At 42.8% G+C, this 16,539-nt stretch overlaps 1 protein-coding gene and 1 long non-coding RNA gene across 3 annotated transcripts in view; both read right to left on the bottom strand.

Moving 5' to 3' along the window:
• LOC110402605 lies at positions 302-9,739 on the bottom strand. Of its 2 annotated transcripts, XR_002441207.1 has the most exons (4): positions 8,953-9,739; positions 8,116-8,288; positions 1,062-1,177; positions 302-607 (listed from the first exon to the last, which is right to left on the bottom strand). It is a non-coding gene; the product is annotated as an uncharacterized LOC110402605 (long non-coding RNA). The 2 variants fall into 2 exon arrangements; XR_002441206.1 differs by having other exon boundaries at positions 8,116-9,739.
• MRPS6 (mitochondrial ribosomal protein S6) overlaps positions 15,604-16,539 on the bottom strand; it is a 46,521-nt gene continuing 45,585 nt past the window's right edge. Inside the window, exon 4 of the mRNA XM_021399233.1 lies at positions 15,604-16,236. Coding sequence (XP_021254908.1) covers positions 16,056-16,236 — 181 coding nt within the window. The 3' untranslated portion in view covers positions 15,604-16,055. The remainder of the gene's footprint in view (positions 16,237-16,539) is intronic.

Genomic DNA, 16,539 nt, shown 5'->3' with positions numbered 1-16,539 from the left:
TCTGCATTTTTCAACTCCAGTTCCAGCTGACAAGGCGATAAATGTGTCAGTAACAGTGGCTTGTGCTAGGGCATGAGAATGGGTTTAAAAAGGACCCGCTTTCTATGTTTACCTTCTGGGGGAAACTTAGTAAGCTCACTGAAAATATTTCTGAGTTCAACAGCTGGGAAGACAGCATAGGACTGTACCTTTTTTTAAGGAAGCTTTGGAGCTGAGTTAAAGACCACTAAGTCTTACAGCTTATAACAACGTAAAAAGAGAACAAGATGTCCACAGGAAGCTCACTCAGACACAATCCCTTCTAACAAAATTTATTTCTGTCCCACAAAAATCATTTGTTATCTCTTTCCAGGCAAAGACACTGCAGAACTGCCTGACAAGGTTTTCCGATTCTCAAAAGACTGCCAACAAAGGTCCTGCTGAAGTTGCCACCAGTGTGGGGTAGACGTGGTGGAGTCACTGTAGCTCTATGAGGTAGTACTTTATCTGTCTGCCAAGGGTCTCCACTCTATTGCAAAACAGGGACTTTCACTCAGGTGTCCATGGTCTGCAGTCAGAAAATGATCCCAGGCTGTAAGACCAGGTAGTCCCATGCAGCAAAAATGATCTAAAAGTCAGGAAACAATAACATGAAAGACAATAGTCAATTTTCCTCATGGTCAAAGTTGGCAATGAGGCTCAACCAGTGCCACACTAAGTCTACTGTCTTTAAATATAAGCACTGGTGACCTGGAAAGGGAATTATGCAAGAAGGCTGCAACATTTCCAAATAAAGTACAGTTATCTAGGTTAGTCAGGCAATAAGATTTTCAAAGAGGATGGACAATAGCTATATGATGCCAAGGAAAAGTTAATGCTCATAAATAATGCACAATGCAGGGAAAACTATCTTTCTTCATTGCAGAACACTGCCAGAACTGCATCAGCTCAGCAAAAGGCTGTGCATGCCACATCCACACTACCCTGACTCAGGGCTTGAGTGCAGTCAAAACACTAAGATACGCTGGCTGTAGAAGAAATGCCTCTCAGAATATAGAGAGATTAGAATTCCAGCTTCCTACCTAAGCAGAGGTACAAGCACAGCTGAGAAAAGGCTCTGGTCACCTCATTTCAAAGTCAGCATCATAGAAGCCACTGCTGGTCACTGCCCTCCTGTTGTCTTCTTCCATCTGCCAAACTCAATCAAAACAAGCTGTGTTAATTTAAACAGTTTATACAGTAGGGTTTTGCTGCCACAGCAAACTCACTTTGATTGGAACAGGTTAAGGAATATTCACACAGGCAATTATGGCATCAAATCAGAGACAAAATAACTTCTTAGTGAAGCTGTGAGAAATCACTGGGGACAAGGTTGGAGGAGTAGGGAGGGGGTGAACTACCAGAAACAGGATGGATTGACTGTATCCAAAACTGCAATCCATTCCCTGTGTGGCTATTCAGTTATCTAACACCAATAACTCTAAATGCCTTTAATGCATTCTAATGTGATGGTGGACAAAATGTTTTGAGTTCTGCTCTTATGAAACAATATTTCCAGGCCTACTGTGGTAAATGCTAAGCCAAGAGGATCCAGAAGAGTAAACTGAGAGCGTGTTCACGTTGAAATCTTTTGTTGGACATTCTGCAAGACATTTGTGACTTGTCCCAGCTGTAAAGAACCCGAGGGTAAAATGCTGGCAGTCACTAGAAACTCCAAAATGTGGCCAAAGTTAACACCCATTGAGGTAACACTCACTTTCCCTTCCTCTCACTGCCCTGTAGGCAGCCGAAAGGTAGTGGTCCCAGCACTCGGAGGTAAAACTAAGCAATCTTTCCGGTTGTTTTGGCAGCTGTAAAGTTTTATCTACTCAGATCAACAGCTCATTTCCCATATATGCAGAGTGCCTGGGTACATCAGCACTCTCCATTCTTTTACGCTGCATGAGGTACTATCTATTAGACAGGCAGGGATCAGTTTGAACTCATTAGGCAGAGCCACAGGAGGGGGATGGAGAAAGAGTTAAAAGTAGATAGACACTGGCTATCATAACACAGGATACCCCAAATCTTCCATTCTCAGTGCTCTCGTTTTTTTGGCCACAAAAGGATACGTGCATTGGAATTATTTGTTTGGGAGTGGAGGAAATGTGTGTTATGTTTATATGTTTATCTGTAACCATCGCTCTCACACAGCGTTGTATGTACTTGTTCTTTTAGCCAGGAACAAGTATGCCCAAACAGTCTTATGCACATAAGTAAACAAAGCTTGAAGGCTTAGGCTGTGCTTACGTGGTTACTTGAATCCAATACAAGTCCATGCTGCCACTGACTGGGGCTTGGCTCTTGCCTTTACCCACAGCGCATCAGCACACTCCTGCTCTCTCTGTGTGGTGCCTTCATGCACCAAGAATGCAAGCAGCCAAATGGCAATCCAGATCAGGGAACTGATTTATGTCCAAACAGATCTTCCTTCTTGTCAGGTTGTTTTTCAGACTGATCAGCTTGGCACAGCACACAACTACGCTGGCGCTAACACCATGAGTATCTCAACAGAAAGGGAAGGGCAGAGGATTGTGGTTGTCTTTTCAGCATCATCAGCCCTTATATGTAGGCTCGTGTTTGAGTTCTCTCCCTGTCTAAAAGAACTTAGACATATGCTTAAAAGTGGCTTTGTACCTCAGTTGCTGAATAGAGCTTTGTAGTGGTTTTAAATTCTACCATAAATGAAACTGTACTCATAAAATCTCTCCAAGTCTCAAAAAACTCAAATTCTCCATGTATTAATATTATGCAATGTTTGTGTAGCAGTATAAAGTCATAAAACGCAAACAAGAAAAAGGAATTGAATTGAGATTGTATTATGACTGTAGTTCCAACAACACATTCGTCAGAGCTGATCGAAACTCACAACTTCTTTTCACACTGAAGAGAGACATTTTGAAATTCGGTTTTAATCCAAGTATGAAACCAAACATTTCAATAATTTTTCAACAAATGGCCAGTCTAGAGGAAAAAGACAGGGTGAGACATGTTGTTTCCAGTTTTAGAACTTAGAATTTTCATTTTAAAACATATTCTATTTTACGGAAGTTTTCTCACTTCTTGTTTTCCCGATACTTTATGACTAATCAATAGAATTATGCACTGACTAATACTGACATGTCACAATATGACATATCACAACTTCAATTTCCTTCTATTCTACCAAAAAGTTATTTTTAAAACCACTAAGTTGGTGCCTAGTACTGATCAAAACATCTTTTTTTCTCTCACAGGTTAGTTTGATGCTTTGACACAGAAAGAAGATAAAATAGTTCAGTCAGCACAGAGGAGAAGCTACCCTAAATTACATTTGAAATAAAAAAATAAAACTTAAGTGATAGAATGTTTGAACTGCATGTCATAGTGTATGTGCTACATCAATGCTAACAGCACATACAATATCTAGAAATAGTTTAAGACAATGACAAAAATGACAGAATGAAAATATTGAAATAAAAACTATCATTAAAATAATACAAAACTATGTTATTTTCCAAAACAAAATGTGCAGTGGGAGGAAGAGAGTAGCAATGCATTTCATTCTGCTGCAGGTTTTGAACCCAGATCTGGCTCCATCTTACTGATGAAAGCATTTTTCTCTGAAATTGGGTAGGATCATTTCTATGAGAATAGCAAAATGTAATGGCTCAAAAAATGTCTTTCTCAAAGAGGAGGGAAAAATTAAAAAAGCCTTTTTACATTGAATTTCTCTTTTTCTAAAAAAACACTTTTGTGTTGCTGCTAACAGTCATACCTTATCTCTACATTTTCACTAATAACTTTCAAGTGACCTGGAATATATTGGGATAATGCCTGAGTAATTTGCACTTGCACATTAAAATGCGCAAAATGATAGGACAAGGGGGAATGGCTTTACACTAAAAGAGGGGGAGATTTAGATCAGATGTTGGGGGGAAATTTTTCACTCACAGAGTGGTGAGGCGCTGGCACAGGCTGCCCAGAGAAGCTGTGGTGCCCCATCCCTGGAGGTGCTCAAGGCCAGGTTGGATGGGGCCCTGGGCAGCCTGAGCTGGTGGGGGGCAGCCCTGCCCATGGGCAGGGGCTGGGGATGTGTGGGCTTTGAGGCCCCTTCCAACCCAAACCATTCTGTGATCCTATGATGACTTAATTTGGTTTCAAATAAAAAGGCCCAGGTTTCTGTGCAAGATCTCAACATTCACCATTTGCCACGCAGGCAGTGGCACACAGCAGCCATTACATCCCCAGGGACCACCACGCCCCACCTGTCCCTCAGGCTCTGCCACAGCCAGGACTCGCTCACATCATGGCCAACTTCCACCACCTCTCTGTGCACTCTGAAACCACCACATGCCTAGGGCCACCTCCTGCTGCAGGCTGCTCAGCCCTGCAGTGGAGCAACATGAAGTTTTTGGACAAGGTTGTTGTCACCTTTCGCTCTTACACTGATGGCATAGGGTGCTGGTATGAAGCGAGTTGGTTGGGTGCTCATTTTCTTTCCTTCTCCTTTTTGCAGAGAGCCTGAGATGGTAGGAAGCCTATTTGCATAAACAAAATAAATTCTCCTAATGAAGTGCAGAGGAGAGAAAATAGCTTCATCACCAGCAGCAGCAGCCCCCTGCTGTGCTGGAGATTGGATGTAGAGAGCCTGCTCCAGATAAACTCTGCAGCCGGCTGAGGTCAGAGCCAGCGTCTGGCAGTAAAAACAAAACCCCATTTTGGGTGGTCCTGGGTGGAGCCCAGCGTTGGACTTGATAATCCTTATGGATCTCTTCCAGCTTGGGATGTTCTATGATTTGATGAATGCAGAAATTGAGTCTCACAATGTGAGGATCTAAATTCTAGGCAGGTGTGCATAAGCCAGCAGGCAACATTAGGCATACAGTCAGTGAATGGACAGTAAGTACAAAAGCCAGAAAACACATATACTTGTAATTCTGGGAAGGCTTTAAAAGACTATTGGAACCTGATTCGTGGGCCTCAGTGCCCAGATTTTGATTAGCTTCTTACTGCTGGGCAAGCAGTTGGAAACATTTTGCTTTACAGTGAAACTAAAGCTCTAGTATCTGTCCCCAGCCAAATCAGCAAGCCAAGAGCTCAATGTAAAGAAAGAGTGCCCAGTGTAAGGGGAAGGGACCTGTGGCAGAGAGTTTCTCCTACATTCAGGTACCAGGTCACTAGGCATAAAACCAAGGCCCCAGCCTTTTATCACCATTCAGGTTCTTGCCATCAAGCCCTGCTCTGTGTTCTTACCTTCTTTAGTCCAACCAGTAACATCTCCATCTGCGGAGGATGCGGTTTTCTTGGCCACACCAGCCCAAATACAGCAGCTCATCCTGAGGATGATAGAGCTCTGTCTGTAAATTGAAAGCTGTGGACCACACAAGGGCCACCTTAGTCAGGCTAACCTCTCTGCTGCAGTAGTAACTAATTCTCTCTGGTCACCTCAACTTTGTCCACATTGAACATGGCAGGCCTGGAGTCCAGACCTGAACTTGAAGAAGTGCCTGTGGAAGCAGTGTTTGAGTCTAAGCTACTCCACTCCTGCATCTCTCCTTTCTGCCTAGAGAAGAGACTGCTGCACTCCAGATAAGGGCCAGAGAAAGCCAATACATAGGGAGTGTGAACAGGGCGTTCAGGCTCAAGTATGAGTGAACATAAGGCCTGAAGTAACTGGACACTACACGTGTTTACGCTTTTTGATCTCAAACAATTTACGGTCACCTTAGGAAATCAAATTGAAGAGTGATGAAGGCGATAATTTGGATGATTGTTTTCTATAATTTCTTTCCTCAGACTCTCAAAGAAAATTCAATTTTCTTTTCTCTGATTAGGCCACTTGGTTTTTCTAGTCAAGTGTTTTGTCAAAGGATTTCATTATTCTCCTTTCCTTTACATCCTTCCTTTTTTTTTTTTTCATTGAAAAATGTCAGGTTTCCCTTAGTCCAAGCTTTGTATCTTTTCTTTTACTTCCCAATACTCCTTTCTTTTTTCTCTTCTTAAATGAGATATCTTGCCTCCTACTGATCCTCTAGGGAAAGACTCTTGGAATGTATGGACTTATGCATTCCACTTCATGCTTCTTCCACTCTCTTACCAGCAGATGATGTGAAGCTTGTCTACAAAAACTACAGCAGAAAAGGCAGGAAAGGTATCAGAGACAGTGGGCAGATCTGGAAAAGCCCTGTACCTAGAAGTCAATACATTAACGACATCTCATCTCCTCTATGTTTTTTTTTCTTTATTTTTCTTCTCCTTCTTTTTTTTCTTTTTTTTTTTTATAAGGACAATGGGAGGGACAAGGAAAAGAAGCATTTTATAAACTAAATCTATGGATTTTTTAAGTGAGAATATGCCTCTTTCAAATGGATGGCAAGTTGTAGAATGCTAAGCAGGAACAACTCTCATATTTTACAATGAGAGTGATTAACCAGTGGAAGAGGATCTCCAGGGGAGGAACGAGATTAACATTTTCTTGAAATCTTCATTTCAAATCTGGCTGCCCTTCAGAGAGAGAATCTATGCCAAGCCGAACTTGTTGGGCCAACTCAAAATTGTTTGGAGTATGGCAATAACTAGATCCTGTGATAACCAGTAAATTAAACTAAATGATCTCAGGCACTTTCTGGCCCTTGAGCTGTGTATGATGCTGTGAGGCCAGTAGAGAACAGTTCTAAAGAAATGCTTCAAGACTTAATGTGCACCTCACCTGATCCTCCATAATTTCTACAGAGTACGGTTTAGCAATCTAAAGAAAGTTCCTCAAACAGTTCACTGACCATGGATGATGATAGAAGAGCTCGATTAGAAGAAGTCAGAAGAGAAGAAATAGATTTAGTAATGCACTGACGAACAGATGAGAGAAATGTAGAAGAATATGTGTAAATTAATCTAATCATAGAAAGACACCTGGAACAGCTTGAAAATCAAGTAAATGTGAGTACTTTAAATTGCAGTTTCCTACAACAGTAAGAGGATTGATATATCCTGTTTGAAACAGTTTGTTTCCTGACAACGAAGCACAAATTAAAAGACAAAAATGAACATATTTATGGTAAGAAGTAATGTAGAAAACCTACAAAGAACTAGACGAGGGAAAGAACAGGATTCAGATGTTTCCACTGAAATTCGTTCTGACCTCCAAGTAACGGACAGAACTTTGAAAGTTGTCAGAAACGAATGGTATCAGTTTACTAGAAGTCAGAAATAGTCTTCATCTTTTCTCTAAGTATGTCTACAAAAACACAAGCCTGAAGAAACCAGCAGGCTTTCCAAAGCCTCCTGAAGACTCTCAAATGAACCCTACAAGGTATTTTCATATCATGGACATACATAGCAAAGAAGAGAAAACTCATTAAACTTAATTGGCCCACCCTGAGAGTCTTCTCTATGCCAAGTTTCTTTCTTTATTTTTTATTTTTTTTTTAAAGAACTCTGCAGAAAGCACTGATAGATGTCAAAACAGAAGAACTCTCAGCGAGATCTTCTAAGAATTTTACTTTGATCTAAGTCTAGGGAAAAACTGACATCTGAATGAAGATTTAACTGGACTGCTAGACTTTATTTCCAGGATTTAAAATAAAAAATAATAATTTGTAAAAATGTATTTTTTTCAGTGAATATTTGTTAGAAATCTTTCAGGATGAACTCTGCAGAAAGCTCTGATTTTCAGACCTGCATACTATGAAGCAAGTTGCTGATCCTGCATATTTTCAGGCATGTGCTTAGTTTTGTGCAAGTAAGCAGTAAGACTGAAATCAACAGAGGAAGCCAAAGTAAATAGATGTTCTCCCCCAGATCCAAGAAAAAATCAATGACATAGGAATAAAATAAAACATGTGCATGTGTTTCCAGGAACGAGATACCTTTCTGACCATCTGGACTTCTTAATTTTCATTCTCACAAAAATACCTAAGCGAATACTTTTGGTAAAACCATGTACCATGGACTCCAGCTGGCTTCAGCAGGTTGCCCACATTTACCATTAAAAGAACCCATAACATTTCTGTGGATTCTCACATGAGGAAGACTACTATTGTACTTTTTCAAATGCCAGCATTTAAGGACCATGTAATTCAAATCATAATAACACCCAGAGGGGGCTCTTGCTCTTACCAGTTCATTTTCACAGTGCAATTTACTGGGGGTTTTAGACCACAGCTGTTTTTAGAGTTCCCAGAGGTCGAGAGGAATGTCACGTGCAGGAGCGATCGCGGTGCTGTGATTTACAGTCATCTTCGCAGTCATCAGCCCCACTCATCTCAGCGATTACTCAGTGCCAGCGGAGGCTGTGGAGAAGCCAGAAGCACAGACCTACACAAGGACTGCTGCACTCTTCAGTAGTGAATCACCCCCCCCTTGCACAGGAAGCCTTCTCAGAAACCCTCCACAGCCTTCCTCAATGGGAAGGACGGGCTGCATCTATGCCTCCTTTTCGATGTCCCTTTCCTTAGCCTCAAGACCTGAAAGGTATGTGTAGCCCCAGTTCTTGCTGGCACTGTCTCTCTAAGCACTTCATAAACTTCCCTCTGGCAAATTTAAGGACCATCAAATGGGTGACCATCAGCTCTATCAAGCACAGGCCACTCCCGCAGACTGCGGCCTAAAGCATAGCCTCAGACAATATCAGGACAACCCAGACAATGCAGGACAACCCAGTGCTTCTAAGCGTACATTGCTCAAATATACATATATCTTTTAAAGCTAAATCTTGGGGCTCAGCTGTCAGCAATTGACCGTCCCTTTGCAGTTTTCTAACCCGAGAACAGTTTCCTCCAGCTGCATCACAAATATCTCCCAGCAGCTCTGACAGTACAGTTCAGCCCAGGGAGAGGAAGCCTTTGCAGCTCTGTCTCCTGAGCCACTAAATCACCATTTAGCAAAGCTTAACAAGGGTGCCAGTGCAAGCCTGCAGTGCTTTTTCCATGTGCTATCCACGTGGATGACCCATACCTCCATGCAGATGGAAGAGCCACCTCATCACAGCTTGTGCAGCCACTGCTGACCTGGAGTCCAGAGTAGGATCTGTAGGGGAAAAGTCCCTATGAACGAGCAGCTGAATGTGACTCAGCATACCAATCTCCTATCTACCATCTCAGCCTGCTTCCTGCACAACAAACAAAGATTCGGGGTCTGGAGTTTCTTGAAAACTACGTTTTCAGCCTAAGATGATGCAGATATTCCTTCCGGATGACAGTCCTCCTTTCTCCGGCTGCAGTACTAAGCCCTCCTAATGCGGCTCAGATGAATCTGACCAGCATCATGAGTGCACTGGATGATTTTTTTGTTTTTTTTATTTTTTCCCTTTGGCTGGGTGTAGCTGTTATGTAATTTTTTTCATCAGTATAGGGGAGGGCATTATTTATAGAGGATTACAGGGATTACTAAAGCAAACGATTTGCACTTTCCAGTGGCTGGTACAACTTGCAATATCCTACCCTGCCTCACAGTTAGCAAGTTGGAGGATCAAACAATTTTGGTTTGATTCTCCTCCAGCATGCTGATGCAGCACAAGTCTTGTGTCTACACTTTGAGCAAGCTGGGCACAAACCCATATCCACCAGCTGCTTCCAGCACTCCTCTGTGCAAACATACAGACTACTTCAGGGCAGGAGGGATGCCCATTTTTTTCCCCCAGCCTTCCTACATGACTTTGTGGCCTGTATTTAGTGAGGGACCCAATAAGGGGGTCAACAAGGCCAAGTGCAAGGTGTTGCATTTGGGTCAGGGCAATCCCAGATATGCGTACAAACTGGGAGAAGAACTCACTGAGAGCAGCCCTGTGGAGAAGGACTTACGGGTTCTGGTGGACGAGAAGCTGGACATGAGCCAGAAGTGTGTGCTTGCAGCCCAGAATGCAGTTGGTCTTCTGGGCTGCATCACAAGAGGGGTGGGCAGCAGGGAGAGGGAGGGATTGTCCCTCTCTGCTTTGCCTCATCTGGAATACTGCATCCAGGCCTGGGGCCCTCAGTACAAGAGGGATGTGGAGCTGTTCGGGTGGGTCCAAAGGAGGGCGCGAAGATGATCAGAGGGCTGGAGCACCTCTCCTGTGAAGCCAGGCTGAGGGAACCGGGCCTGATCAATCTGGAGAAGAGAAGGCTCTGAGGAGACTTTCCAGTATATTAAGGTTTCCTTATAAGCAGGAAGGTAAACGACTTTTTACACTGTCTGATAGTGATAGGACAAGATGGGATGGTTTTAAACTAAAAGAGGGGAGATTTAGTTTAGATGTCAGAGGGAAATTTTTCACTGAGAGGGTGGTGAGGTGCTGGCACAGGCTGCCCAGAGAAGCTGTGGTGCTCCATCCCTGGAGGCATTCAAGACCAGGTTGGATAGAATCACAGAATCATTAAGACTGGAAAAGACCTCTAAGATCACCTAGTCTAACCATCCACCTGCCTCCAATATTGTCCACTAAACTGTATCCCTAAGTACTACATCTATCCTTTCCTTGAACACCTCCAGGGACAGTGACTCCACCACCTCCCTGGGCAGCCTGTGCCACTGCCTCACCGCTCTTTCTGAGAAGAAATTCTTCCTAATACCCAACCTGAACCTCCCCTGGCACAATTTGTGGCCATTCCCTCTCATCCTATCACTGTTCCTGGGAAAAGATGCTGACCTCCACCTCGCCAAAACTTCCTTTCAGATGGTTGTAGAGAACAATGCTGTCTCCCTTGACCCTCCCCTTCTCCAGCCTGAACAGCCCCAGTTCCCTCAGCTGCTCCCCATCAGAGACTTGGGCTCCAAACCCCTCACAGCTTCACTGCCCTTCTCTGGACATGCTCCAGTGCCTCAATGTCTTTCTTGTAGCGAGGGGCCTAAAACCGAACACAGTATTCAAGATGCATCTTCACCGGTGCCAAGTACAGAGGAACAGCCACCTCCCTGCTCCTCCTGGCTGCACTATTTCTGATGCAAGACAGGATGCTGTTGGCCTTCTTGGCCACCTGGGCACTCTGCTGGCTTACATTCAGCTAAGGATGGGGCCCTGGGCAGCCTGAGCTGGTGGGTAGCAGCCCTGCCCGTAGCAGGGCGTTCGGACTAGGTGAGCTTTGAGGTCCCTTCCAACCCAACTCATTCTATGATTCTACGACCCTTCATCTTCTCCATGCAGACCCTTTGTTCCACTGCCACCTTCCTCCAGCACACTTTTCACCAGGTGTGGCCTGTCATGACCGTGCCTGCAGCCACCTACTTTTGAATGAGATATTCAACCTCATGCACCCTTCCATTCCAGTACTATGGATCATAGCTTTTCTAAGGTGCTTGACATTTAAGGAGTGATTATTTCTTTCACAGCATTCCCACTCACTGAGTAAGAGAATGGGAACGATGCTCATGCATTAATAAGATAATAAACATTCTGCTCTTTATATTTTCATCAGTCATCTCTCTCAGGTACAAACACATACAGACGATACAGATTATATATGACATTTTCATTCTTCCTGTCGCATGCAGAAAGTGGTGCAGCAGCCTCAGAGATCAGAATGCGCCACAAAAGCCTTCTCTACCCTGTCTCACCAGCTGCTATGTTCAAGGTGAATTGTGAAGGGAAATTCAAAATTAAAGCCTCTTTCTCTCGGTTTGTAACTTTCAAGTCAGCCCTCTGCAGAAAATTGGGCAGAACTTACCTCATTAACACAGGCAGCGGCTCTGTGAAAGCCCTGCAAGTGTTAGTCATTCTCCAAGGTGTACCCACCAGCCCTTGCACAGAAGCTTCTCATGAATCCTGGGAACCAATACAAGTCCCGAATTCTCCCAGCCCTGCCAAATTGGCTTGCCCTTTGGAGAAAGTAAATCTTAATGTCAGGATGCAACTGTTCCTACACAACTCATGGAGAGGCCCCGTACTGATTCAGTGGAACTGCACTATCCCTCCAAGGTATCCCCAACATCAACACGTTGAAGACTGTAATAAGCCAGATTTTCAGTGTGCAAGTTAGCACTCTCCAAACAAGGTTGACTTGGAAGCCTAAGCACAATGCAGAAATAACAGGGATGAAAACTCTCCCAGGTTTACAGTGAACGTTACCTTCCCTTAAAAATGCTTTTAGAAGGCAACCTTGAATACTCCAGCAATGGAATCTGTCAGTGCCTCACTCCCCCTCTTAACCAGCATTCAATAAGTGGTGACTCTCCCACTCCTCCGCAGCGTAGCACAAATAGCAGTGCAAAGAGGAGCATTAGCCTAAGGTAGTCCACCAGCTGCAGTCTGTGTGTTTCTAAACGTCTGCCAAAGCAGCACTAAGAAAGCAACGTATCACATAGGTCACAGAAAATAGCACATTTTAAATCTTCCCTTCGTGCAGCACTTGGGAAAATGCATGTTTTGGCTCTGCATCAATTCTCACTTTTATGGTATCTGAAGCTCAGAGTTCTAGGAAGGACAAAATAACAATTCCATTTTAATTTCCCTTGTTCTGTCCTAGTGGGTGTAGGGACACAGCACCAGTCCCAATGAATTTATCAAGAATCTCATTTGCTATAGCTATTTTTCTGAAAGCTCTTCAGTCAGATGTTACATGAAAACCATGCTAGCCACTAAGATTGAAAAAAGTGAATCATAAAAGCTCAAAAATCTAAAAGGTCAAGAAAAAGAACCTTGCATTTTAAGCAATACTCATTATTTTTAAGCCCATGGTTACATGCCACAAGTTCAAATTATTGGAGGGGCTTCTCATGATTCTTGAACGTTTGCTGGAGACAGTGGCAGTGCTGGACAGATCCCAAAAGCGACTCTGAGGAGGAAAAAAAAGTGGCAGACAGACTAAGTCCCAGAAAAAAATGCTGTGACTCCAACTGCTTCGAACAAGCTAGCACCTTACTAAACAGAAACTGATTTCATTAAGTGACAAGTGATGGGTTTCTGTGGTCAGAACCCATGCGTCATTGGAGAGCTGCCCTTCTAATTATTGCTGCCTCTCCATGTGTTTGTTGTACCTGGCTCAGCCCGCTGCTCCGGCAGTCTACTCTTAAGAAGTCCAGCTGAAAGGTGATTTTTGGAGAGACCCATTAAAACATCTACAGCGACAGAAATATTCTGCTGACATTGAGGATCCTGAAATTCTTTAAGCTCACACTATCAACAGACTATTGAGATGTACAGAAGGTGTACAGCCTCTGGGTCAGTGGGAGCACATCACTGCGTGCACAAACTTCCTGGGGTCAGGCCACACCAAGTGCTTTGCAAGCAGAGTGCTAAGTGTTCAGAGTGTGCATTGCCCTCAGCCTGCTGAAGAAACCACAGCGTAGTCAGTATTCAGCTGAGTGAGAGACATCAGGTCAGGAAAAATGTGTGATAGAAGACATACCTAAGGTCTTCACTACAAAATCTCTTGTGCTTATTTGTTTGCGTAAGTAGGAGAGAGAAGAGAAAGTTATTTCTGAGCCAGGAGAACTGCCAGTTGGTATGTTAATACTTATCTAACTCAGTGCATCTCTACAATCTACAAGAAAAACAGAGTATCTAGGAGTGTAAAACTATTTATTTCATACTCTTGTGAACACAGAATCATGGAATGGGTGGGGTTGGAAGGGGCCTCAAAGCCCACACATCCCCAACCCCTGCCATGGGCAGGGCTGCCCCCCACCAGCTCAGGCTGCCCAGGGCCCCATCCAACCTGGCCTTGGGTGCCTCCAGGGATGGGGCACCACAGCTTCTAACATAATCTAAGGAAAAGTCAAAGAGCTTCATTATCAGACTATTTGGTAAACAAAATTTAAAGTACTGGTACTCAAATTGTTTAGGCCTTCGGGAATGCCAGTGGAGTTTGACGCTTGATAATTTGGCCACGCTCCCACTGCACAGACTCTTTTGGCTCTCCACTAACACCACACAGCATCCTGAAATTTTACTCCTGGAGATCAAGAGTCTGGTGGGACAAATCAGCTCTCGACTATCAAAAACCCCCAGCACACCTCAAAGACATGATGAGATTTCCCCTCTATCTGTTGGGAGAATCTGTGACCACTCAAGGTATAGTTCCTAGCTTTCTTCCATAGCACAACTCAGACTGCCCAAAACCAGAACTGCTCAAATCATCAGATACAATCCAATGCCCATTCCAGCGTTTATAGCTGCTGAGAGAATGTACGCACTGTTCTGCATTACTTTCCTGAAATAGCTAACTACCAGTCTGAGCGGCTGACTGGGCTAAACAAATTGCAACCCAAGGCTCCTTCCTCATCCTCCCCCACCCAACCCCTATTAAAAAAAAAAATTATGTTCATATTAGAAACTATCAATTATGAAGAAAATAGTACATCCAGTTAAGAGACAGCTATTCAGCAGACCTTTTATAAATAAATCCTTGCTGCTGAGGAAGCATGAGTGCTTGTGTAACCACGTAGCAGGCCTGCAAGTGCTGCTGTGGCTGCTGGCTTTAGTGGGCGCTATGTCTACCCCAAAGGCAGAGATGTTCAGTCCGTCCCCTGCGCATATTCAATGCTTCAGAGCATGAGGAAACTGGATCGGTAGCATCTCTTTATGCTTTGTTTTCTGGCCTTTTGGAGACTGCCATCTCTCAGAGCTGGGACTGCTGCTTTTCTTTGGGATCAGCTGAGGCTCCGAGAGATTCACTATTGCTGATCCACTCTTGGGATAAACCAGACTCGGGAGCCCTTTCTCTACCCTTGGCATCCACAATGCTCTGCTCAGACCAGAAACAGAGCCCACAGAACACAGGGACGTGAAAGTCCAACTCACCTCGTCCTAATTCATAACAAATATGATCATGTGTTTCATAGATAATAAGCTGACAGCTCATCCTCAGTGAACATCTACAATTTTCCTTCTGAATGCAGGCATCGACATCAAAACTGAAACAAATTAAATGCCAGATTTAATACGTGGCTAAAGGGAATTGAATAAAGACAAACATACACTATTTGTCTATGTATAGCCCGTTTTGAATCTTCTTCATTTAGTGAAGCTGAAAGCTTATATATTCTCCTTTCTATTCAAATGAAATCCAGGGCCCAAATTCCTAGCCAGAGGGAAACTGTTTTAAGCTAGATTTGAAAGCAATTTTTCTTAAAGAATAAAACAACTCAAGTAAGAAATACCCTTTTTGTTCACCTATGCAAAACAACAAAAAAAGGGGGGAGGGGTGGAGGGAGGTGTAGGTGAATAGACTGCACAGGTGGTAACACAAGGGAGAACCGTGCCTTGTTTTACACATGGAACACCAATTTGTTCTGTGAATAATTAGGTGACCAAAACCAGTGAAACACTCATTTCTCAAAAGACTGAAACCATGAAAGACAATGGGAATCATGCTGGCTTTAGGCCACAGGTTTCTGCACGCGCCCCATTAAGAAAAACTTCTGAGAAACTTGAGTAAACCACATTTTTACATAATTCCCCTATTTGTAGTTTGTGCTTCCTATGCTGTCAGCCTGAATTTTCAGCAGGCCAGCAAAAAGGGCAGCACACAGATCCAACCCCATAGCAAAGACTTACAACCCCACGGCTCCTCCTGGCTAAGCTCACACCTGTGTGGAAGGAAGGTCCATCCTACAAGCATTTTCCTCAGTTCCAATGTCCAGCATGAGTGGTTTCTTCTTGTACCTTTTCTGGTCTTAAAAAAACGAGTCAAGTTTTATTTTTAATCACACTTTTATTATCTTTTTCCAAAAACAAGCAAAAAAATCCTCAAACAGTTCACATACTATTGTGCTATATTTACACTGTAGACTTCTTAATCTCTTATGTAAATATGCATATTATGAAGTAATCTGTCTTTGAAAAAGAATGCTATTTTGAGTCTTGTGATGATGGATAAATCTTATCAATGTAATATTCTAAGAGAAAAGAAAATCCATTTTCAGAGCTGTCAAATATCAAGATAAGCATACAGATTAATTCTACTCACGTTATTTTAAACAGTTTTAAAAGAAATCTCAAATGTTACAATAACTTAAGCGTACTATACCACGCACATAACATTGCTAAAACCGATTATTTTTGATGGACATTACTTATCAAAATTGTATTCAGAAGTAGGACTAAAAAAATCTCTTAAAAGTTTCAAACATGCAATTTAAAATATTCATCTCTTCCTGGGAATTAGTTTGTCTTCATAGTTGACTGGGACTATGCCACTGCATTCTTCTGTCTTTGACACAGGATGCTTTATAAAAGCACGTCTAATTACATCAATATCACGTCCTAAATGATCCATCATGGTCGATACAATTGAAGGTGGGGCCTCTAAGTCTACCAAAAAATACCTGCAATGAGAAACACACATACAATAAAACAAAATACCTGTACTACAACTTTAATTCAAGTAATGATGAGATTTCTTAAATGAAAATTTCTCATTTTTTTCTACAGTTTTGCCACCAGAAGTCTTTTGAATAAAAGCTCAGTATTATTTGGATTTCAAATACGAAAAGTTCAACTCAAGCAGGCTCAGTTTGAACTTTTCTTTGTTGCACAGAACATTAAAGAGACCTTAATCTTCTTGTACCTGCTCCATTAGTCTACATACCTTGACTTGAATAATGTGGGTTTTTTTCTTAAAAAGAAAA

The sequence above is a fragment of the Numida meleagris genome, chromosome 1, assembly GCF_002078875.1.
Source record: "Numida meleagris isolate 19003 breed g44 Domestic line chromosome 1, NumMel1.0, whole genome shotgun sequence".
NCBI lineage: Eukaryota > Metazoa > Chordata > Aves > Galliformes > Numididae > Numida > Numida meleagris.
This window is presented reverse-complemented; position numbering and strand designations above follow the sequence as displayed.